At 40.1% G+C, this 25,014-nt stretch overlaps 1 protein-coding gene across 1 annotated transcript in view; it reads right to left on the bottom strand.

Moving 5' to 3' along the window:
• The window catches only part of LOC105287260 (ubiquitin carboxyl-terminal hydrolase 47), a 23,254-nt gene extending 4,750 nt beyond the window's left edge, over window positions 1-18,504 (bottom strand). Inside the window, 14 exon segments of the mRNA XM_026974561.1 lie at window positions 5,353-5,715; window positions 5,797-6,172; window positions 6,278-6,445; window positions 6,524-6,747; window positions 6,829-7,043; window positions 7,125-7,252; window positions 7,254-7,319; window positions 7,402-7,523; window positions 13,565-13,739; window positions 15,164-15,342; window positions 15,462-15,780; window positions 15,862-16,068; window positions 17,118-17,199; window positions 18,365-18,504. Of these exon segments, the coding sequence (XP_026830362.1) occupies window positions 5,353-5,715; window positions 5,797-6,172; window positions 6,278-6,445; window positions 6,524-6,747; window positions 6,829-7,043; window positions 7,125-7,252; window positions 7,254-7,319; window positions 7,402-7,523; window positions 13,565-13,739; window positions 15,164-15,342; window positions 15,462-15,780; window positions 15,862-16,065 (2,539 nt within the window). The 5' untranslated portion in view covers window positions 16,066-16,068; window positions 17,118-17,199; window positions 18,365-18,504.
• Between the last annotated feature and the right edge of the window lie 6,510 nt (window positions 18,505-25,014).

The raw sequence follows: 25,014 nt of genomic DNA, 5'->3' as shown, positions 1-25,014 counted from the left end.
CAAACCAATATATCACTTTTATGCAATTTTTGTGCGATAAAACATCATCAAAGTCAGCGATGACACGATAACCGTAATTGTCAAATTCGAAGGACTATCTAATTTTCACTTTTATTATAGAAACGTTGGAGAAATTGAATACCTGCGTATTGGAAGATAAGTACGAGGACAAGGAGAAGCCGGTCAGCATTTGCCCAACTAAGCTGGGCGTTACGATTGGGGCGTTGTCGATCTGATATACAATGAAATGTGGAAGGTGGCACGCGAAGTGGCGAGGATACCGCCCAGGTACGAAACCCGGCTCATCAACGGAGGAGGCAAGAATGGAACACTCCCGAGCAAAGTAACAGCGAGGACAGCAGCCTTAGCGATAGCGATAAGACGTTGGTCGGCGACGCGCCGGAGGACACCACACCACCGTTCCACCACAGCCGCATTGGCACGATCGCAATTACAAGATCTCGAAGCAGTTCGAGATCGAAAACTGGGACATCGATGATGATTCTGATTACTATTTTCGAGCTACGCCGTAATTAGATAGCAGACAACAAAAATGTACGTTGCTAAACGGTTGCTTCTTCATTGTTTCACGTGTCTACTGATTTAATTTAATTGCGGTTTTTTCTCCCCTTGCAGTACTCAAAGTATTAGTAGATAAACGAATGAGATTAAGCACCTTAAAGAAGATCTGGAGCATTCGTGGGCGTACCAGTGGAGTACTTCAAAATTTTCCGTCTATCGAGTTCCGGGAGTCGGAGTGCAGCTGCCTGACGGAGACGCTCAACTCGTACGAGGATGGCGAAAGACTCAACGTGAAACTCGGGCGAGCCCTGCGCAACGCGGGATTGGGTTTGGCCAAAAAGTAAATTGCGTTTTTTTTTATATAAATAAAAGGCGAATTTTTCATGGGAAACAAAAACGTTATTAAATACTATATTGTCCATTTTGTTTGATTATCTTTTGCCATTTTTCAGGCAACTTCATGATTCCGCGCTCAAAAAAGTTCTCATCTTTTCAGCAAAAAACGATTCCAAGAACCATTTGATATCCTCATCGGCAGTAAAGGTTTTACCATTCAAGGCGTTTTGCAAAGAACGAAACGAATGGTAATCTGATGGTGCCAGGTCTGGCGACTATGGTGGATGTGGTAACACGTCCCATCCAAGCTGCAACAATTTTTCACGAGTGACCAAACTTGTACGTGGTCTAGCGTTATCATGGTGAAACACAACACCTTGCGATTCACCAATTCTCGACGTTTCTGTTTGATGGCATCGTTTAATTTATCCAGTTGACGACAGTATACGTCTGAATTAATGGTTTGATTCCTTGCAAGCAGCTCAAAATACACAGTCCCACCAGACTGACAGCATAATCTTTCTTTGGTAAATATCTGCTTTTCAAGTGCTTTCAGCAGGTCATCACGCTTGCCCCACGATCTTTTTCGTTTGACGTTGTTGTAGAAGATCCATTTTTCGTCGCCTGTTATCATACGTTTCAAAATCGATCATTTTCCTCACGTTTCAAAGAGATCGCAGATGTCAATACGCTCAGTGAGATGAATTTCTTTGAGCTCATGTGGTATCCAAATATCGAGCTTACTAATGTATCCAAGTCGTTTTAAATGGTTTTCAACACTCGATTTCGATATGTTAAGATTCTCAGCAATCTCTCGTGTCGTTAAACGCCGATTGGAATCGATCAGTGCCTTTATTTTGTCATCATCAATTTCGATTGGCCTTCCTGAGCGTGGTGTATCTTTCACATTAAAATCTCCAGATCGAAATTTAGTAACCCAAATTTGACACTGCCGCAGTTTTAAAGCATCTTCGCCATATATTGGGTTGGCCAAAAAGTAATTGCGTTTTTTTAATATAAATAAAAGGCGAATTTTTCATGGGAAACAAAAACTTTATTAAACAATATATTGTCCATTTTGTTTGATTATCTTTTGCCATTTTTCAGGCAACTTCATGATTCCGCGCTCAAAAAAGTTCTCATCTTTTTCAGCAAAAAACGATTCCAAGAACCATTTGATATCCTCATCGGCAGTAAAGGTTTTACCATTCAAGGCGTTTTGCAAAGAACGAAACGAATGGTAATCTGATGGTGCCAGGTCTGGCGACTATGGTGGATGTGGTAACACGTCCCATCCAAGCTGCAACAATTTTTCGCGAGTGACCAAACTTGTACGTGGTCTAGCGTTATCATGGTGAAACACAACACCTTTGCGATTCACCAATTCTCGACGTTTCTGTTTGATGGCATCGTTTACTTTATCCAGTTGACGACAGTATACGTCTGAATTAATGGTTTGATTCCTTGCAAGCGGCTCAAAATACACCTTTAGTCCCACCAGACTGACAGCATAATCTTTCTTTGGTGAATATCTGCTTTTCAAGTGCTTTCAGCAGGTCATCACGCTTGCCCCACGATCTTTTTCGTTTGACGTTGTTGTAGAAGATCCATTTTTCGTCGCCTGTTATCATACGTTTCAAAAATCGATCATTTTCCTCACGTTTCAAAAGAGAATCGCAGATGTCAATACGCTCAGTGAGATGAATTCCTTTGAGCTCATGTGGTACCCAAATATCGAGCTTACTAATGTATCCAAGTCGTTTTAAATGGTTTTCAACACTGATTTCGATATGTTAAGATTCTCAGCAATCTCTCGTGTCGTTAAACGCCGATTGGAATCGATCAGTGCCTTTATTTTGTCATCATCAATTTCGATTGGCCTTCCTGAGCGTGGTGTATCTTTCACATTAAAATCTCCAGATCGAAATTTAGTAACCCAAATTTGACACTGCCGCAGTTTTAAAGCATCTTCGCCATATATTGGGTTGGCCAAAAAGTAATTGCGTTTTTTTTATATTAATAAAAGGCGAATTTTTCATGGGAAGCAAAAACTTTATTAAACAATATATTGTCCATTTTGTTTGATTATCTTTTGCCATTTTTCAGGCAACTTCATGATTCCGCGCTCAAAAAAGTTCTCATCTTTTTCAGCAAAAAACGATTCCAAGAACCATTTGATATCCTCATCGGCAGTAAAGGTTTTACCATTCAAGGCGTTTGGCAAAGAACGAAACGAATGGTAATCTGATGGTGCCAGGTCTGGCGACTATGGTGGATGTGGTAACACGTCCCATCCAAGCTGCAACAATTTTTCGCGAGTGACCAAACTTGTACGTGGTCTAGCGTTATCGTGGTGAAACACAACACCTTTGCGATTCACCAATTCTCGACGTTTCTGTTTGATGGCATCGTTTAATTTATCCAGTTGACGACAGTATACGTCTGAATTAATGGTTTGATTCCTTGCAAGCGGCTCAAAATACACAATACCTTTAAAGTCCCACCAGACTGACAGCATAATCTTTCTTTGGTGAATATCTGCTTTTCAAGTGCTTTCAGCAGGTTCATCACGCTTGCTCCACGATCTTTTTCGTCTGACGTTGTTGTAGAAGATCCATTTTTCGTCGCCTGTTATCATACGTTTCAAAAATCGATCATTTTCCTCACGTTTCAAAAGAGAATCGCAGATGTCAATACGCTCAGTGAGATGAATTTCTTTGAGCTCATGTGGTATCCAAATATCGAGCTTACTAATGTATCCAAGTCGTTTTAAGGGGGTATCTACTGTAGCATGTCAGAAAAATCGAATTTTTTTTTTGGCATATTTTGCAAGTATATGGTATGGAAAATATGTCTGCGAGAAGATTTAGCCCGATTCGCAAAATTAACAAAGTAATAGCACCTAATAGAAAATAACGTCTGGCGCCCGCTCGGCGGCTGGACCGCGCGGCACACAACAAAGCATTTTGTTAGTATTTTAGATAGGGTCGGAAGATCGTTATTCTTTGAAGGTCGTACATTTGAATTGGAGCCTTTGTATAGTACAGCTTATATAGTACAACGAATCTCTAAATTCATTGGTTTGGACTTTTGCTCCAAAACATCTCCATGCTGGCGTGAAAGTTGTTGAAATAGCAACATTCCTGGCAGTTATAATTTTCAATAAAGGATTTATGCCAATTTTCAAACTTATGAACGTGATCGGAGTTAGTATTGGTCAGCAAGCGGTGATGTACGCAAACTCCCGGAACGAAGCTCGTATCACCCGCTCGGAGCGGCGCTCCACTAACTTCTCTCGAGATCAGAGAATGAATCGCAGGGAAGAGAGATCAGCTCTGAAGGACTTCTACGAACGAGAGGAATGTCCCCTGTACGGCCCTGGACTAGCCGATTGATCGTAAGTAACATTATCTCTATGTAATCAGTATGAAAAACTTTAAACGTGTTTTTCTCGAAACCACGTTTTTCAAATTGGTTCCCATGATATCTCAAAAACCAGTTAATCAATTGACTCAGGCTTTTGCACACATCTTCAGTATATGTGTGGCTATAGCCCCTACCACAATCAAGTCGAAATATTGTTTTTTGGAATTTCTACAGCCCTTCAATGGTGAAAAAAATGGCACAAATCGAAACTTAATTTTCTCAATGAAGTCATGTTTTAAATTTTCAACATTTTTTTTCATTCTGGTACCTGCTATAGCCACACTCATACTAATTAAGAATCTCTTTGGTTTTTTTGTTTCAGATGAGCAGAACAGCTGAAATCATGGGAACCATGGACCAACTTTTTTTTTTCATGTTCTTATTTAATATCATGTGCAGCGCTTATTTATAGTTATTGTCTAATACAAAAATTTGGAAACATACACCAAATATGTATGAATAAGCAGGGAAAACCCTGCCTCAAAAAACCTTATACTTTTTTCCAAAAAAATTCACCAAAATAGCATACAAATTCCGCTTTTACACTAGAATACCCCCTTAAATGGTTTTCAACACTCGATTTCGATACGTTAAGATTCTCAGCAATCTCTCGTGTCGTTAAACGCCGATTGGAATCGATCAGTGCCTTTATTTTGCCATCATCAATTTCGATTGGCCTTCCTGAGCGTGGTGCATCTTTCACATTAAAATCTGCAGATCGAAATTTAGTAAACCAATTTTGACACTGCCGCAGTTTTAAAGCATCTTCGCTATAAACATCAGATAACTTTTTATGAGCTTGCACAGCGTTTTTCCCTTTTCGGAAGTAATAAAACAAAATATGAGGAAAGTGTTCTTTTTGATTTTCCATTTTGAAATCGACGGCAAACAAACAATTGTTAACGAAATCGTGTACTTTCTTTTTCTAAAACAAGCTTGAACTGCGAGTTGTTAACCTACATAATGAATTTGCGGTTTAGAATGAAGTTAGTTACGTTTGAAGACATGTATGTCCATCTATTGGAAAAAAACGCGAATACTTTTTGGCCAACCCAATATAATAATTACCTTTACTGATATTTGGCAGCTGAACGTGCAGAGTAATGACGTGTCTAAAGTTCTCTATGACTCTGTATACCGTTGATTCTTGAAAAGCTTTGTTATTATCTATATCGTACATTGTCGTAATGAATATCTTATTCGCGTTATAAAATCCTTCAGTCTGGAGATCGCTATCGTCGTTCTCCACCGGCCTAGTCTCCGGATACTTTTGCACTATTACTTTCATTTGTTTCGGATCCATATTAATAATCTTGCCTACGGTTTGTTTATAGTCTTTAACACTTTGCGACAACGAACCCCGGATATCGATCGAACCGTCAATTACCTCCTCCCTGGCTATGTCTATGACGAATACCCTAGTCGCGACTCCTGAAACGTAACAGTTCAGATCAGTTGGCCCGCTTTTATTTTATCCGCGCAATTTATCCCAGCAAGCAGACGCGTACTCACCACCCGCCAAGTATGTCTCGAATTTCTGATCCTTGCGACGTATCTCCAGCAATAGGTCGAAACGACGCGAGGTACGCCATATCTTGCGCACAGGCTCGTGCTCGCGATCGTCGTAGCTGCACTCGATCATGTCGGTATTGTGATCGTAGCTGACCAGACGACACTGATCCAGACTCACGTTCTCGAGCATGAATTTCTTGTACGCCTGCTCCGTCGCCTCGGCCCAGGTGATATCCGGGCTGACGTACAGCTTGATGTTCATCAGCTTTCCCTCCACCGGATGGTGACAGTAGACCTTCAATCTGGGTATGGACATTTGTTTCTCCCGATTTTTCCTATCGTTATCCTCGTTCTCCTTCATTTTCCTCAGCAATTCCTAGACAGAGACAACATGAACAACAAGAATCCTTGAATAAACGTAGACGACATTTTGGGAGGGAGAAAGTGCTCGCGTAGGTGGAGCTTTTCGCTCGAAATGTACTTGAATGTGCGTCGGGAAGTCCTGCGTTTGCATCGGCAGTGCGTTACGGGCGCGGTCGATTTGCCTGTACATGAGCATGTACGCGTTCGTGCTACTGCTGTATACGCCGCTGTAATACGTTCTCGGGGGCCCGCCGCCGTACGTCTTCTGGATGTCGTCGTGAGTTATCTGACATCGAAAAATTGCGATGAATTTTTTTATCAAGCATTTCAGCCGACGGGACCGAGAAACGAGCTCTTCAAATACCTGGGTCACGCTTTGGTCATTGAAGCACAACCACTCTTGCGTCCTGAAATCTTTTATGTAAGCGTAATAGTGACCGCCGCTCGCGCTCCCGCTGTGGATCATGATCGAGAACAGCTCGTATATGTACGGGCCCTTCGCCAGCATGCAGGCACTGCGATTCTTCTCGTTCTCGTGATTGTGCGTGGTACAGCTCGACGTCGACGGCCCGTTGCTCATATCGATACCTGAGCAGACGAACACGTGCCCCTTCAAGCAATTCTGCAAACTCCTTCAGCAGGCAGAGACCGAGTTCCGAGAGTACATACCTTCGTCGTCGTCCTGATCGTGACTGGTCGAGTGATTGCTGTTGGACAGACTGTTGTCGCACGGTGCGCAGTCGTCGTCCAGGGTACCGCTGTCCGTCGTCGAGCTGTCGTCGCACTTGATACCCAGACCGACGTCCTCGTCGCCGCCCGGCGACTCCTGACTCGTCGTCGACGAGATGAAGGAGTTGAGGTTCAACGTGTCCGGGAACGTTACTCTGCAACAGCGCGCAGATCGTGCAAGATGACGTTACGTGAGGCTGAACTCGGTCAATCAAGCGAGACACTACTCCACGTACTTATCATTAAGCTTGATTCTATGATAGGTTTTGTAATCGAAGTCGAACCGCTTGAGATGTAGAGTTAACAGGTACGGGAATTTCGTGAACTTCAACCCTTTGTGCGCGTCGCACTTCTTGGTGCACTTTTTCGCAGTGGTACTGATTGGTTCCCTCCAGCGTCTCATACTGGACGAACGCTCTGATCGCTTCCTCCTGCAAAAGAAACAATCTCTCTCTCGTACAAGCGCACAAATGTGGACTCGGAACTTGAAAGTTCAGTACGGTAGCACCTTACCACGCTGTTGTACGCGACGTTGCTTCCGTACGGTTTGACCGGCAATGGGATATCGAGGAAAGTATCTTCCCTCGATTTCTCCGTTCCGCACTCGAGGCATTTGACGTAATCGATCATCTTGCCTGGCGACGTAAAAGGCGAATCACGTAGATGATTTTATTAGGAGTGTGATTTAGTTTTGAGGGTTTTGCAACAGATGGCAGTAGTGTCAGTTTGTTCCAATAGCTGTTTCCGATAACTGTTGTTTCTTACAGTTTTGACATTATCCATGACATTTAGCAGCATCATAGCAATAGATGCGATAACAGTCGTGTTTATATCATCGTAAAAATGCAACTTCCGAAAGCTCTTTAGCATTATTCGACATGCGTTACTTTTGTTTTTTAATCAAAAGAAAACTGCGGCTAACGGTTATAGAATTCTTGTGGAAACTTATGGTGATTCTGCCCTATCAATTAAGACGTGTGAATACTGGTTTAGACGCTTTAAAAGTGGTGATACTGATGTGAAGGACAAAGAATGCTCGAGACAACCAAGAAAGCTTGAAAATGCAGATTTGCAAGCATTATTGGACGAAAATCCAACACGATCCACTTCAGAACTTGCCAGAGCATTAAATGTTGATCGTACAACAGTTACCAAACATTTACATGAAATGGGAAAAATTCAGAAAGAGGGGAAATGGGTTCGACATCAATTATCGGAAAGTGCCATTTGAACATTTGCATTTCGTTGATCGCCAGGCAAAAAAAGAAGAGTCTTTCGTCTCGGATTGTTACTGGGGATGAAAAGTGGATCTATTTTGATAATCCGAAACGCGGAAAATCATGGGTGGATCCAGGCGAACCATCAACATCCACTCCGAGATGCAATATTCACGGTTCAAAAGTAATGCTCTGTACTTGGTGGGATAGTGTACTATGAGCTGTTAAATCCGCACGAGACTGTCACGGCTGATGGTTATCGACACCAATTGTACAAGTTGAAGCAAGCATTGGACGAAAAACGACCACCAATTGCGAGTAAACGACGGAAAGTGATTCTTCTTCGTGACAACGCTCGACCTCACGTTGCGTTGTCAGTGAAAGAAACACTATTAGAGCTTGAATGGCAAGTCTTCTCCGGACATTGCTCCATGCGATTATTATTTGTTCCGGTCGATGCAACACGCTTTAGAGGATACACACTTTGATAATTTCGAAGAAGTGCGAACATTCGTCAACGAATGGATCAACTCAAAAGAAGAGTCATTTTATCGTCGTGGAATCCATCTCTTGCCAGAGCATTAAATGTTGATCGTACAACAGTTACCAAACATTTACATGAAATGGAAAAACTTCAGAAAGAAGGGAAATGGGTTCGACATCAATTATCGGAAAGTGCCATTTGAACATTTGCATTTCGTTGATCGCCAGGCAAAAAAAGAAGAGTCTTTCGTCTCGGATTGTTACTGGGGATGAAAAGTGGATCTATTTTGATAATCCGAAACGCGGAAAATCATCGGTGGATCCAGGCGAACCATCAACATCCACTCCGAGACGCAATATTTACGGTTCAAAAGTAATGCTCTGTACTTGGTGGGATAGTGTACTATGAGCTGTTAAATCCGCACGAGACAGTCACGGCTGATGGTTATCGACACCAATTGTACAAGTTGAAGCAAGCATTGGACGAAAAACGACCACCAATTGCGAGTAAACGACGGAAAGTGATTCTTCTTCGTGACAACGCTCGACCTCACGTTGCGTTGTCAGTGAAAGAAACACTATTAGAGCTTGAATGGCAAGTCTTCTCCGGACATTGCTCCATGCGATTATTATTTGTTCCGGTCGATGCAACACGCTTTAGAGGATACACACTTTTATAATTTCGAAGAAGTGCGAACATTCGTCGACGAATGGATCAACTCAAAAGAAGAGTCATTTTCTCGTGGTGGAATCCATCTTGCCAGAGCATTAAATGTTGATCGTACAACAGTTACCAAACATTTACATGGAATGGAAAAATTCAGAAAGAGGGGAAATGGGTTCCACATCAATTATCGGAAAGTGCCATTTGATCATTTGCATTTCGTTGATCGCCAGGCAAAAAAAGAAGAGTCTTTTGTCTCGGATTGTTACTGGGGATGAAAAGTGGATCTATTTTGATAATCCGAAACGCGGAAAATCATGGGTGGATCCAGGCGAACCATCAACATCCACTCCGAGACGCAATATTTACGGTTCAAAAGTAATGCTCTGTACTTGGTGGGATAGTGTACTATGAGCTGTTAAATCCGCACGAGACTGTCACGGCTGATGGTTATCGACACCAATTGTACAAGTTGAAGCAAGCATTGGACGAAAAACGACCACCAATTGCGAGTAAACGACGGAAAGTGATTCTTCTTCGTGACAACGCTCGACCTCACGTTGCGTTGTCAGTGAAAGAAACACTATTAGAGCTTGAATGGCAAGTCTTCTCCGGACATTGCTCCATGCGATTATTATTTGTTCCGGTCGATGCAACACGCTTTAGAGGATACACACTTTGATAATTTCGAAGAAGTGCGAACATTCGTCAACGAATGGATCAACTCAAAAGAAGAGTCATTTTCTCGTGGTGGAATCCATCTTGCCAGAGCATTAAATGTTGATCGTACAACAGTTACGAAACATTTACATGAAATGGAAAAATTCAGAAAGAGGGGAAATGGGTTCCACATCAATTATCGGAAAGTGCCATTTGATCATTTGCATTTCGTTGATCGCCAGGCAAAAAAAGAAGAGTCTTTCGTCTCGGATTGTTACTGGGGATGAAAAGTGGATCTATTTTGATAATCCGAAACGCGGAAAATCATGGGTGGATCCAGGCGAACCATCAACATCCACTCCGAGACGCAATATTTACGGTTCAAAAGTAATGCTCTGTACTTGGTGGGATAGTGTACTATGAGCTGTTAAATCCGCACGAGACAGTCACGGCTGATGGTTATCGACACCAATTGTACAAGTTGAAGCAAGCATTGGACGAAAAACGACCACCAATTGCGAGTAAACGACGGAAAGTGATTCTTCTTCGTGACAACGCTCGACCTCACGTTGCGTTATCAGTGAAAGAAATACTATTAGAGCTTGAATGGCAAGTCTTCTCCGGACATTGCTCCATGCGATTATTATTTGTTCCGGTGGATGCAACACGCTTTAGAGGATACACACTTTGATAATTTCGAAGAAGTGCGAACATTCGTCAACGAATGGATCAACTCAAAAGAAGAGTCATTTTCTCGTGGTGGAATCCATCTTGCCAGAGCATTAAATGTTGATCGTGCAACAGTTACCAAACATTTACATGAAATGGGAAAAATTCAGAAAGAAGGGAAATGGGTTCGACATCAATTATCGGAAAGTGCCATTGCGAACCGGTTGAACATTTGCATTTCGTTGATCGCCAGGCAAAAAAAGAAGAGTCTTTTGTCTCGGATTGTTACTGGGGATGAAAAGTGGATCTATTTTGATAATCCGAAACGCGGAAAATCATGGGTGGATCCAGGCGAACCATCAACATCCACTCCGAGACGCAATATTTACGGTTCAAAAGTAATGCTCTGTACTTGGTGGGATAGTGTACTATGAGCTGTTAAATCCGCACGAGACTGTCACGGCTGATGGTTATCGACACCAATTGTACAAGTTGAAGCAAGCATTGGACGAAAAACGACCACCAATTGCGAGTAAACGACGGAAAGTGATTCTTCTTCGTGACAACGCTCGACCTCACGTTGCGTTATCAGTGAAAGAAATACTATTAGAGCTTGAATGGCAAGTCTTCTCCGGACATTGCTCCATGCGATTATTATTTGTTCCGGTCGATGCAACACGCTTTAGAGGATACACACTTTGATAATTTCGAAGAAGTGCGAACATTCGTCAACGAATGGATCAACTCAAAAGAAGAGTCATTTTATCGTCGTGGAATCCATCTCTTGCCAGAGCATTAAATGTTGATCGTACAACAGTTACCAAACATTTACATGAAATGGAAAAACTTCAGAAAGAAGGGAAATGGGTTCGACATCAATTATCGGAAAGTGCCATTGCGAACCGGTTGAACATTTGCATTTCGTTGATCGCCAGGCAAAAAAAGAAGAGTCTTTTGTCTCGGATTGTTACTGGGGATGAAAAGTGGATCTATTTTGATAATCTGAAACGCAGAAAATCATGGGTGGATCCAGGCGAACCATCAACATCCACTCCGAGACGCAATATTTACGGTTCAAAAGTAATGCTCTGTATGTGGTGGGATAGTGTACTATGAGCTGTTAAATCCGCACGAGACTGTCACGGCTGATGGTTATCGACACCAATTGTACAAGTTGAAGCAAGCATTGGACGAAAAACGACCACCAATTGCGAGTAAACGACGGAAAGTGATTCTTCTTCGTGACAACGCTCGACCTCACGTTGCGTTGTCAGTGAAAGAAACACTATTAGAGCTTGAATGGCAAGTCTTCTCCGGACATTGCTCCATGCGATTATTATTTGTTCCGGTCGATGCAACACGCTTTAGAGGATACACACTTTGATAATTTCGAAGAAGTGCGAACATTCGTCAACGAATGGATCAACTCAAAAGAAGAGTCATTTTCTCGTGGTGGAATCCATCTTGCCAGAGCATTAAATGTTGATCGTACAACAGTTACGAAACATTTACATGAAATGGAAAAATTCAGAAAGAGGGGAAATGGGTTCCACATCAATTATCGGAAAGTGCCATTTGATCATTTGCATTTCGTTGATCGCCAGGCAAAAAAAGAAGAGTCTTTCGTCTCGGATTGTTACTGGGGATGAAAAGTGGATCTATTTTGATAATCCGAAACGCGGAAAATCATGGGTGGATCCAGGCGAACCATCAACATCCACTCCGAGACGCAATATTTACGGTTCAAAAGTAATGCTCTGTACTTGGTGGGATAGTGTACTATGAGCTGTTAAATCCGCACGAGACTGTCACGGCTGATGGTTATCGACACCAATTGTACAAGTTGAAGCAAGCATTGGACGAAAAACGACCACCAATTGCGAGTAAACGACGGAAAGTGATTCTTCTTCGTGACAACGCTCGACCTCACGTTGCGTTGTCAGTGAAAGAAACACTATTAGAGCTTGAATGGCAAGTCTTCTCCGGACATTGCTCCATGCGATTATTATTTGTTCCGGTCGATGCAACACGCTTTAGAGGATACACACGTTTATAATTTCGAAGAAGTGCGAACATTCGTCGACGAATGGATCAACTCAAAAGAAGAGTCATTTTCTCGTGGTGGAATCCATCTTGCCAGAGCATTAAATGTTGATCGTACAACAGTTACCAAACATTTACATGAAATGGGAAAAATTCAGAAAGAGGGGAAATGGGTTCGACATCAATTATCGGAAAGTGCCATTTGATCATTTGCATTTCGTTGATCGCCAGGCAAAAAAAGAAGAGTCTTTTGTCTCGGATTATTACTGGGGATGAAAAGTGGATCTATTTTGATAATCCGAAACGCGGAAAATCATGGGTGGATCCAGGCGAACCATCAACATCCACTCCGAGACGCAATATTTACGGTTCAAAAGTAATGCTCTGTACTTGGTGGGATAGTGTACTATGAGCTGTTAAATCCGCACGAGACTGTCACGGCTGATCGTTATCGACACCAATTGTACAAGTTGAAGCAAGCATTGGACGAAAAACGACCACCAATTGCGAGTAAACGACGGAAAGTGATTCTTCTTCGTGACAACGCTCGACCTCACGTTGCGTTGTCAGTGAAAGAAACACTATTAGAGCTTGAATGGCAAGTCTTCTCCGGACATTGCTCCATGCGATTATTATTTGTTCCGGTCGATGCAACACGCTTTAGAGGATACACACTTTCATAATTTCGAAGAAGTGCGAACATTCGTCGACGAATGGATCAACTCAAAAGAAGAGTCATTTTATCGTGGTGGAATCCATCTCTTGCCAGAAAGATGGGAAAAAGTTATAGAAAACGAAGGAAAATATTTTGATTAAGGTATTCATTCATTATCATATTTAAATACATGCGTTTTTGAGCAAAAAAACCCTCAAAACTAAATCACACCCCTAATATAAATTACCAACTTATGCACAGTGATTTTTGTAGAATATAGTGTACCTTCGTAAAGCCTGTTGATCAGATCAGCCTGTTCGGTGTTCTTGAATTTCTGTTCCAGCGCGTCGAACATGACTCTGCAAAGCTCTTGGATGTCATGCTGCTGCCACGCTTCCGTGGAATCCCATCCGAAACTTTTAGTTAACGACGTGGTCTCCACTGCGGATTTTGTAGACGTCTGTTTCAGAAAATACGATTCATCAAATATATGTAACATAAATTTAATATATTCGTATACATATTACACATTTACAGAGTGACAATTATTGTTTAGACAAACAAAAAGTTTTATTTAAAGGGAACGATAAGTGATAGAAAGATACAACTTCTCAATTGTCTACTTGAAATAAAAGGCAATCAATTGATGAGGTTTTCGAAGTGACTGCCTTCGGAGGCGATGACATGACGAAGACGCATGATAAAGTTATCGATGACCTTCGGCAAAATATCACTATGGAGGCTATCAAAAGCGTTAACAATGGCTGTTTTGAGGTCATCAGTTGTTTTTGGGACCTCGTAATAGACCTTATTTTTAATGTAGCCCCAAAGAAAAAATCAAGCGGACTCAGGTCCGGGGAGTATGGAGGCCAGTGCATGCTGTCGGGATAGTGATTTGGGTAGTTTAAGGCTATGACATTTGTTTTGAATGTCGAAAAGAGCGTATCAAAAACAACCCGCGTTCTGTGAGGGGGTGCTCCATCCTGTTGGAACCAATAATCCCCAACCATACCTAATTCTTGAATCTTCGGGACAAATTCCTCTTGAAGAGCTTTGTATCGAGCTGTAGTCACAGTTCCTTCAATAAAAAATGGACCGAGAATCATTTGACCACATAAGGCAGCCCAAACTGTGACATTTTGAGGGTGAAGAGATTTTGTTATTGAGAATTGTGGTTTCTCTGAGCCCCAAAAACGGTAATTCTGGCGATTGACATAGCCATCCAGCCAGAAATGGGCCTCAAATAAAGTTGGGATCGACCTGGCCATTATCATATTGGTCAATGAATGTGTTGGCGAAGTCCAGTCTTTGAGTTATTGAAGCTTCGTTGAGGTGCTGCATTGTCTGGATTTTGTATGGAAACAAAGACAAGTCCTTTTTCATGATTTTTCTTGCAGTCTCTCTGCTCACTTCGAGCTGGCTGGCTAATTGACGGCAGGATGTTGATGGACTCTCGTCGATTATGGCTCGGGCTCTCTCGATAGTTTCTTCTGTCCTTGCAGTAACTTTTGGCCCAACATTTCCCTCATAGGCATCAAGGACAGAACCAGTTTCTTCAAATTTGTGTATTAAATTGACGATTGTACTCCGAGATGGTTTTTGCCGGTTCTCGAATGCTGTGGACCACTCGCGGAGCTATTCTGTGATGTTTTCACCTACTTTATAATAAGTTTTCACGAGAAAAATGCGGTCTTCAATCGAATATTGCTGTTTGCACGCCATAGTGTAAATAAACCAAACTCTGTCTATTGTTTACCTTTTGTATGACTATCTCACTGGCAGACTAGCAGCGCCCCCACACAACTTCTGCTCGCGAAATTCAACTTTTTCTCTGTCTAAACAATACTTGTCACCCTGTATATATGAGAGTAACATTAGACGTACCTGCAAATTGAGAAATAGCTTCTGCAACTGATATGGTATACTTAAAGCTTCATCCTTTTCCGAACCATCTACGTACTCCCAATTGTACAGCGCGTTACGGAACTCAGGTGTCATGTACAATGCTTGGAGGAGGCTGTTCAGGTAACAAGTCATTGCTTGGTTCACTAAACCAACATAACCTTCACAAAAAAATTAGCAAGTACCAATTATTCAAGTGCTACTTCTCAAATGCTCGTAAGAAGCATTCCCTTCCGCTATACGCATCGAGAAACAATTCTGAAACAAATTCTTCACATACTCGTCTCGGTTTTGATAAAACTCCTGAAGTTAACTTCTTCTCTACTGTCCCTGGCATCTTCTCTCACATCTTCCCTGACGATATTTTCCTCGTCCCACACGTGCGGCTGGAGAGCCGGGGCACCCGCGAAGTTAAACGTTGGCAAACCCTGTACGCCGTACTCCGTGGTCTTTGGTAGCGTCGCGTCTATGGCGAAGGATTGTGACGGATCGACGACATATAAAGTGTTCTTCGTGTTCTCGGGCAGGCCAGAATCGCCCGAGAAGTCCACTCCAATCTCTTCCATCGTTTTTTGCTCCTTCACGTCAGACAAATCGATCTAATGTCGAACAGATACTTCGCATTAATGCATGCATATTTGTGACTAGAGATGAAGATGTAAAAAAATGTGACTAGTAACCAGGCTGCGTGATGACGTGCATAACAACAACTTGAAGCTGTCTGCTCGCATGTGGTAGTGCTCTTCGATGTAATGGTAAAGATCTTTCACACGTGTCGATACATTTAAAGTTAATTTATCGCTATAAAGTTTATGGTTTGCCTCGAAGGGCATATTAAACTGTACTACACATGTTTGAATCTTTTCGCCGTCTCTGCAAACCATGATCTGCAAACGAAGTATCCAATATGTATTTTTAATGTCGGATCAAACGACTATTACTAATTATATGTCTACATTCTTGATTATGATATATAATAATAATATAAAGCAAGTTTTCAGGAAAGATTATTCACAGTATAATGTGTTTTGAAATACGCATCCAAAAAAAGGCACTTTATACCTAATCCTACTTTTCAAATCGTACATTACAGAAATGATAAAAAAATATTGCACTTTTAATTTTAATTTTGCGATAAAGTTTGGAGCTATCTAAATCTAAACGCATGCGTGCTCCACAAACTTCTGGAGAACAAACAATACATTGTGTTGCCTCTTTTTTAATAGAAACTCGAGGAAAGTATCATATTAATTTAAAAACTTTAACACTCTGAAACAAGGAATCTATTTTTGGAACACCGTTTTTTATCTCACATTAATAAATCCAGAATTCAGAAAAACAATTATTAAAATTTTCTCAGACGGTCAAAAACTGGCATTACGCCACGTTGACAGCGGAAAATGAGCAAGATCTACGCAACACAGTAGGATGCTGGTCTGCATGACACAGTACGGAAAGCCTATATAGCCTCCAGCTATATTTAGAATGTCTAAACCAAGCTTGTGAAATGGCTCTCTTTTCTGAGATCACAACCCCCTCTCTTTCTGTCTGCTTTCCCATTTTATAATCTTTCTTTTTCACTGTGAGATAAAATTAAAGTGCAAAATGATTCCAATATTTTTTTATATATATATGAATAATAATGTAATAATAATTAATTATTGATGACGACCTGTTGTAATATTTAAATTATTCTCAATAAATTTCTAATTTCTATTTAATTATTACATGTGTACAAAAACCTCATTTTCTTATTTCATTACACATTATAAGGAAAATTACTTTTTCATAGTTATTTATACAGATACAGTGACTTTAAAAATTATAGATACTGATTGCACAAAAGATAAATAACATAAAATGCATGTCGCTTTGATTATATTATGTTTTAAAACACTGTTTATAAAGAATATAAAATTATATTGTTAAAACTTACCTATATATTTTCTTTATACTATATGGACGATTATCAATATGTGCTTTAAAAAAAGCTTTTTCCTAATCAACTGAACTGCACCCTAAAAGTGAGAGTAAGAACATGTAATTCAAAGAGTCAAAGCAAGCACTGTCATGCAAAATACACCGTTCAATATAAATTCCATTGAAATAAAATTGTCTGCTACTTTTTCCTAACATTTCTCACAATATGCGTATCTTTGCCAGTACACAGTAAAAAATAAAATGTTAATTTTAACATTTTTTGCATGTCCCAGAAAGTCCACTCTAAATTTTAAGTTAAAGTAACTCATTCGTCATGTGTTACTTCTTGACAAACTAGAAATGTTAAGTAATTAACACAATACTTTACATTTATTTTTCTTATTGTAACTTTAAGTGTGATGTAAAAATAACATACAAAGTAATTGAAAACTACATGGAAGAGAAGTTACAATAACTCATCAGAAAAGTTGATAGAACATTTTCGTTCGTACAACATGAACATTTACTTTTTATGTTATATTAACACACGATAGTAATTATTTCAACTTAAATTATTTTTGATAGAAACATTTAATTTTAGTAAAATTGATTATTTTATATGTCAAAGTTCATGATTATTTGAAGATTTACTTTAACTTCTTTTAGAATGTTAAACTGACTTTGTGACATGTTGATTGTTTAAAATTATTGTTAAAAGCATTTGAAATAATATTCCATTTCTAAGAGACATACACAAAATGTTAAGTTATGAAGTTAACATATAAAATTGTTATAAAAGTAATAACATATCAGTTGTATGTTAATTTTACATTGAAGTAGGAATCAAAACATGACGACACAAGAAAATTTTAACACATGGATGCACAATTTTTAACGGTGTACATAGCCAATTCCAACACACTAAACCATCGGATACAGTAAATGAAAAAGATTCCAACTCTCGCGAATCAAAGATCATTGTTCATCCCCGATAGTCAAGCTTATTTCCGTTATTGTCACAGACTCAATACTTGGGACGAAATTTCTTCGTGGAAAAATTGATAGGAAGACGGCACTTTTGGCTATCGAGTTATCGTCAACAGCGAGATTCGCGTCTCATTGACGATCTTCCGATCCAATTACACCGTGCGTCTCGGTGCGGCCTAGGCATTACGCACGTAACGTACGCGCGATGCGTGCGTTATTATGTAAATATAAATATCTGCGAGAGATCGCGCGCGACTCACGTACGGAGGCACGTACAAGATTATAGCGTTAATTCCGCGACGAAGGCACGACACTCAGGGGATCGGAATGCGTCGCCGTGCCAAGGGGAGCTTATTAAGGAGGCCCCCGGAGCTTTCCAATCGCCGTGATGCCGTGCGCTCGATCGCTCGGCGGAATTTCCGCGCGTGCCTCGCGCGCGCGGAAAACGCCGAGCGGGCCGCTCGCCGACACGGTCGAGCCCCGTGAAATGGCTGCTCGGCCGGCCCGACGAACGTACCGCCCGATGACAGGCCGGCGGACGGTGCGCCCCGTGCGTATCGAACCCGAGCCACCCGGGACCTGGCGGCTCAACTCCGCGCGCCGCGACTCGCGACGAGTCGAACGAGGTGAACGTAACGTCGCCGCCGACGGGCTCGTCCGCGAGAGGACTCACGGCGATTCTGATTCAGGAACTGACCTCTTACCGAAATCACTGACACATGTGCACGCACTCACTCTCCTCTCGCCATATTTCCCGCACAGCGCCTCTCGCTTCTCGCACCGGCCGGTGCTGCGCCCTGCCGGCGGTTCCGCGAGCCGCCGCGCGCGCGTAACGGGATCTCGTCCACGGAGTTAAAGGAGAGAGCATAGTCTGAGGGGGTGAAGCAATGGCGGGGAGGGGGATTTGATCGTCGGCCATGTCTTTACGGGCTACTAGTGGTGTCACCTATCGACAATGAACTATCTGTTTGTTTAGTTGGTAATATCGATAAGTTTGCACAATCTGAAGCAACAGAGGAATTCCTGCGGATGATGAACGACTTATTGGGTTGTTCGGAAAGTTATTTCGTTTTTTCAAGGAAAAATGAAAGGCGGCTTTTTCATATTTAGCATACATTTTATTCAGTGATGTATTGGCCATTTTGTTCCACTACCTTTCGCCACCTTTCTGGCAACTTTAAGATTCCACGCTCATAGAAGTCCTTCTCCTTATTGACAAAAAATTGAAGCAAGTGATTTTTGACGCCTTCATTTGAATCGAAGTTTACATTGTTCAAAGAATTTTGTAGAGACTGGAACAAATGGTAATCGGATGGTCCCAGATCAGGGGAGTATGGTGGGTGTGGTAGCACATCCCATCCAAGCTGTAAAAGCTTCCGGCGAGTGACCAAACTTGTGTGTGGTCTGACATTGTCGTGATGGAATACGACACCTTTCCTATTCGCCAATTCTGGTCGCTTCTGCTTGATGGCAGCATCCAATTCAGCCAGCTGACGACAATACACTTTCGAATCAATCGTCTGGTTGCTTGGTAGTAGCTCGAAAAATACGATTCCCTTCCAATCCCACCATACAGAAAGCATGATCTTCTTTTGATGAATATCTGCCTTGGATGTCGATTGAGCAGGTTCATCTTGCCTGGACCATGATCGTTTTCGCTTAACACTGTTGTAAACAATCCATTTTTCATCTCCAGTTATGATTCGCTTCAAAAATGGTTCATTTTCTTCACGTTTCAACGATGAATCGCAGATGGTAATGCGTCAAATCAAGTAAATTTCCTTTAAATTGTGTGGAACCCAAATATCGAGCTTTGAAACGAATCCAAGGCGTTTCAAATGATCGTAAACGGTCGAATTCGATAAATTTAACTTTTCAGCAATTTCGCGTGTTGTTATGCGACGGTTTGCATCCACCAGAGCCTTTATTTTCCGTCATCAGCTTTAATTGGCCGACCTGAACGTGGTGCATCTTTCAAATCGAAATTTCCAGTACGAAATTTCGAAAACCAATTCTGACACTGACGTTCACTCAATACATCTCCTCCGTACACGGCACACAATTTTTTTCTCGCTTGCACTGCATTTTTACCCTTTCGGTAGTAAAAAAGCAAAATATTACGAAAATGCTCACTTTGATTTTCCATGTTTGATGTAATGCTAAAAAACATTACTTGACAGATCGCAACACAATAAGATACTAAATGACGTCTGAAATGTCAGTTGTCAAAATATAAAACGAATTTGCCGCTTAGAGTAAGGTTAAGTATCGAGGAACGCGACTAACGACATCTCTTTGTGAAAAACGAAATTACTTTCCGACCAACCCAATATATATATATTGGGTTGTTCGGAAAGTTATTTCGTTTTTTCAAGGAAAAATGAAAGGCGGCTTTTTCATATTTAGCATACATTTTATTCAGTGATGTATTGGCCATTTTGTTCCACTACCTTTCGCCATCTTTCTGGCAACTTTAAGATTCCACGCTCATAGAAGTCCTTCTCCTTATTGACAAAAAATTGAAGCAAGTGATTTTTGACGCCTTCATTTGAATCGAAGTTTACATTGTTCAAAGAATTTTGTAGAGACTGGAACAAATGGTAATCGGATGGTCCCAGATCAGGAGAGTATGGTGGGTGTGGTAGCACATCCCATCCAAGCTGTAAAAGCTTCCGGCGAGTGACCAAACTTGTGTGTGGTCTGGCATTGTCGTGATGGAATACGACACCTTTCCTATTCGCCAATTCTGGTCGCTTCTGCTTGATGGCAGCATCCAATTCAGCCAGCTGACGACAATACACTTTCGAATCAATCGTCTGGTTGCTTGGTAGTAGCTCGAAAAATACGATTCCCTTCCAATCCCACCATACAGAAAGCATGATCTTCTTTTGATGAATATCTGCCTTGGATGTCGATTGAGCAGGTTCATCTTGCCTGGACCATGATCGTTTTCGCTTAACACTGTTGTAAACAATCCATTTTTCATCTCCAGTTATGATTCGCTTCAAAAATGGTTCATTTTCTTCACGTTTCAACGATGAATCGCAGATGGTAATGCGTCAAATCAAGTAAATTTCCTTTAAATTGTGTGGAACCCAAATATCGAGCTTTGAAACGAATCCAAGGCGTTTCAAATGATCGTAAACGGTCGAATTCGATAAATTTAACTTTTCAGCAATTTCGCGTGTTGTTATGCGACGGTTTGCATCCACCAGAGCCTTTATTTTCCGTCATCAGCTTTAATTGGCCGACCTGAACGTGGTGCATCTTTCAAATCGAAATTTCCAGTACGAAATTTCGAAAACCAATTCTGACACTGACGTTCACTCAATACATCTCCTCCGTACACGGCACACAATTTTTTTCTCGCTTGCACTGCATTTTTACCCTTTCGGTAGTAAAAAAGCAAAATATTACGAAAATGCTCACTTTGATTTTCCATGTTTGATGTAATGCTAAAAAACATTACTTGACAGATCGCAACACAATAAGATACTAAATGACGTCTGAAATGTCAGTTGTCAAAATATAAAACGAATTTGCCGCTTAGAGTAAGGTTAAGTATCGAGGAACGCGACTAACGACATCTCTTTGTGAAAAACGAAATTACTTTCCGAACAACCCAATATTTGATATTTTTAATTCTAGAAATTTACGACAAAAGTTTTATAAACGTCCAATAAATCCAGATAATTACGAATCAGTTTTATGTAAACTGGAGGAATGCAAAGAATATTTGTTAAACTTAAAATTTGAAAATGGGCAATTAGTAGTACGTTCTAATAGTAAAACGGGAGTCCTTGGCTTTTTAATTAATATCGAAAGTTTGAAAATGTTATATCAAGATATATGCGATAAGGAACAAATTCTACCATATGTACCGTTATATCAAATTAGTCAAGATCATCTGGAGATATGTTTTGGATGCATTCGAGCTTTTGGACGACAGAATAATAATCCTACTGTTAGACAATTCAAAGCTGCTTTCAAAAGATTATTGCTCGGAACAGAAATTAAGGGTGCAACAACGGGAAATTGTATAGCTCTAGATCAGTGCTTGGAATTAGTTGCCCTTTTCGGGCCGATTTCAGAAGCGACGCCTATCATTCCCCCACTACCGCTCGACGCGTGACGGCCGAGCCGCCGAACGCTGTGTCTCAGGGGCGCCACCACGGTCTTATATACAGGTCTGGAAACTTCAGAGGTGGAGATGGATCATTTTGTGTGTCACTTTTTATTTCTTTAGTAGCCATTAGAGGCGTTGCGATCGATGTTCGCAGGGCGACGAGGGACGTCAGAGGCCGGGGGAATATCTGTCTGTCTTTATTCCACTCGCAGTCTTCACAAAACAATATGATAAATTAATAACGCTTTAAATAATTTATTATTTTTGCTAAATATCTCGCATAAGATAAGTAATATACAGCTAGGGTGTATTATTAAAGGTGTTCAAGCTTATATTTTTAAAACTAGATGAAGTATGAAATTTTTGTTTTCCAGCAAATATTTGGTATCGAAAATAACATCATATGATGAAGTTAGTTTTTTCCTAGGTGGAGTGGTTAAAGTCACATTAAGGACATTTTGATTTTTTAACTGTCGACATATATTTTTTATTGCGTACGATTGTAGCCCGTCTCCTGATGAGTAGATTGACCATAAATAGTCATAATAACAAAACAAATAGAAATAACAAAACAAAGTAATAAATCCTTAGCAAATGTTCGAAATTAGCGCCATTCAAAAACTATATGTCGACAGTTATAAAATCAAAATGTCCTTGATACTGGCATATATACGATGAGATTTTCCGTGTCAACTGTCAAATGCGAGGTTTTTGAGGACATCTGAGAACAGATGTTCCAATGCGAGAATGTCAGTGATAATTATCAGCTTTTAAGGGGATGCTGGAGTCGCTGGTGAACTATTTTTTCACTATAGCAATGGTAATTGCAGTTTCGAAAATTCTCGTTATTTCTTGTGCAGAATAAAAAATCCTTTTCCACAAATGAAGTATAGATAGAAAGAAAGTCCGCTCTACAGGACTTTATATTCAAAATGGAAAAAAGTTAGAAAAGACAAATGCAAGTTTTTAACTTTTTTTTCACTATAGCGATGGTAATTGCAGTTTCGAAAATTCTCTTTATTGCTTGTGCAGAATAAAAAATCCTTTTCCACAAATGAAGTATAGATAGAAAGAAAGTCCGCTCTACAGGACTTTATATTCAAAATGGAAAAAAGTTAGAAAAGACAAATGCAAGTTTTTAACTTTTTTTTCACTATAGCGATGGTAATTGCAGTTTCGAAAATTCTCGTTATTGCTTGTGCAGAATAAAAAATCCTTTTCCACAAATGAAGTATAGATAGAAAGAAAGTCCGCTCTACAGGACTTTATATTCAAAATGGAAAAAAGTTAGAAAAGACAAATGCAAGTTTTTAACTTTTTTTTCACTATAGCGATGGTAATTGCAGTTTCGAAAATTCTCGTTATTTCTTGTGCAGAATAAAAAATCCTTTTCCACAAATGAAGTATAGATAGAAAGAAAGTCCGCTCTACAGGACTTTATATTCAAAATGGAAAAAAGTTAGAAAAGACAAATGCAAGTTTTTAACTTTTTTTTCACTATAGCGATGGTAATTGCAGTTTCGAAAATTCTCTTTATTGCTTGTGCAGAATAAAAAATCCTTTTCCACAAATGAAGTATAGATAGAAAGAAAGTCCGCTCTACAGGACTTTATATTCAAAATGGAAAAAAGTTAGAAAAGACAAATGCAAGTTTTTAACTTTTTTTTCACTATAGCGATGGTAATTGCAGTTTCGAAAATTCTCGTTATTTCTTGTGCAGAATAAAAAATCCTTTTCCACAAATGAAGTATAGATAGAAAGAAAGTCCGCTCTACAGGACTTTATATTCAAAATGGAAAAAAGTTAGAAAAGACAAATGCAAGTTTTTAACTTTTTTTTCACTATAGCGATGGTAATTGCAGTTTCGAAAATTCTCTTTATTGCTTGTGCAGAATAAAAAATCCTTTTCCACAAATGAAGTATAGATAGAAAGAAAGTCCGCTCTACAGGACTTTATATTCAAAATGGAAAATTTAGAAAAGACAAATGCAAGTGTTTAACTTTTTTTTCACTATAGCGATGGTAATTGCAGTTTCGAAAATTCTCGTTATTGCTTGTGCAGAATAAAAAATCCTTTTCCACAAATGAAGTATAGATAGAAAGAAAGCCCGCTCTACAGGACTTTATATTCAAAATGGAAAAAAGTTAGAGAAGACAAATGCAAGTTTTTAACTTTTTTTTCACTATAGCGATGGTAATTGCAGTTTCGAAAATTCTCGTTATTGCTTGTGCAGAATAAAAACTCCTTTTCCACAAATGAAGTATAGATAGAAAGAAAGCCCGCTCTACAGGACTTTATATTCAAAATGGAAAAAAGTTAGAAAAGACAAATGCAAGTTTTTAACTTTTTTTTCACTATAGCGATGGTAATTGCAGTTTCGAAAATTCTCGTTATTGCTTGTGCAGAATAAAAAATCCTTTTCCACAAATGAAGTATAGATAGAAAGAAAGCCCGCTCTACAGGACTTTATATTCAAAATGGAAAAAAGTTAGAAAAGACAAATGCAAGTTTTTAACTTTTTTTTCACTATAGCGATGGTAATTGCAGTTTCGAAAATTCTCGTTATTGCTTGTGCAGAATAAAAAATCCTTTTCCACAAATGAAGTATAGATAGAAAGAAAGTCCGCTCTACAGGACTTTATATTCAAAATGGAAAAAAGTTAGAAAAGACAAATGCAAGTTTTTAACTTTTTTTTCACTATAGCGATGGTAATTGCAGTTTCGAAAATTCTCGTTATTGCTTGTGCAGAATAAAAACTCCTTTTCCACAAATGAAGTATAGATAGAAAGAAAGCCCGC

The sequence above is a fragment of the Ooceraea biroi genome, chromosome 13 (genome assembly GCF_003672135.1).
Source record: "Ooceraea biroi isolate clonal line C1 chromosome 13, Obir_v5.4, whole genome shotgun sequence".
In the NCBI taxonomy this organism is placed as follows: domain Eukaryota; kingdom Metazoa; phylum Arthropoda; class Insecta; order Hymenoptera; family Formicidae; genus Ooceraea; species Ooceraea biroi.
Note: the sequence above shows the minus strand (reverse complement) of the source record. Positions and strands in the feature narration are given on the sequence as shown.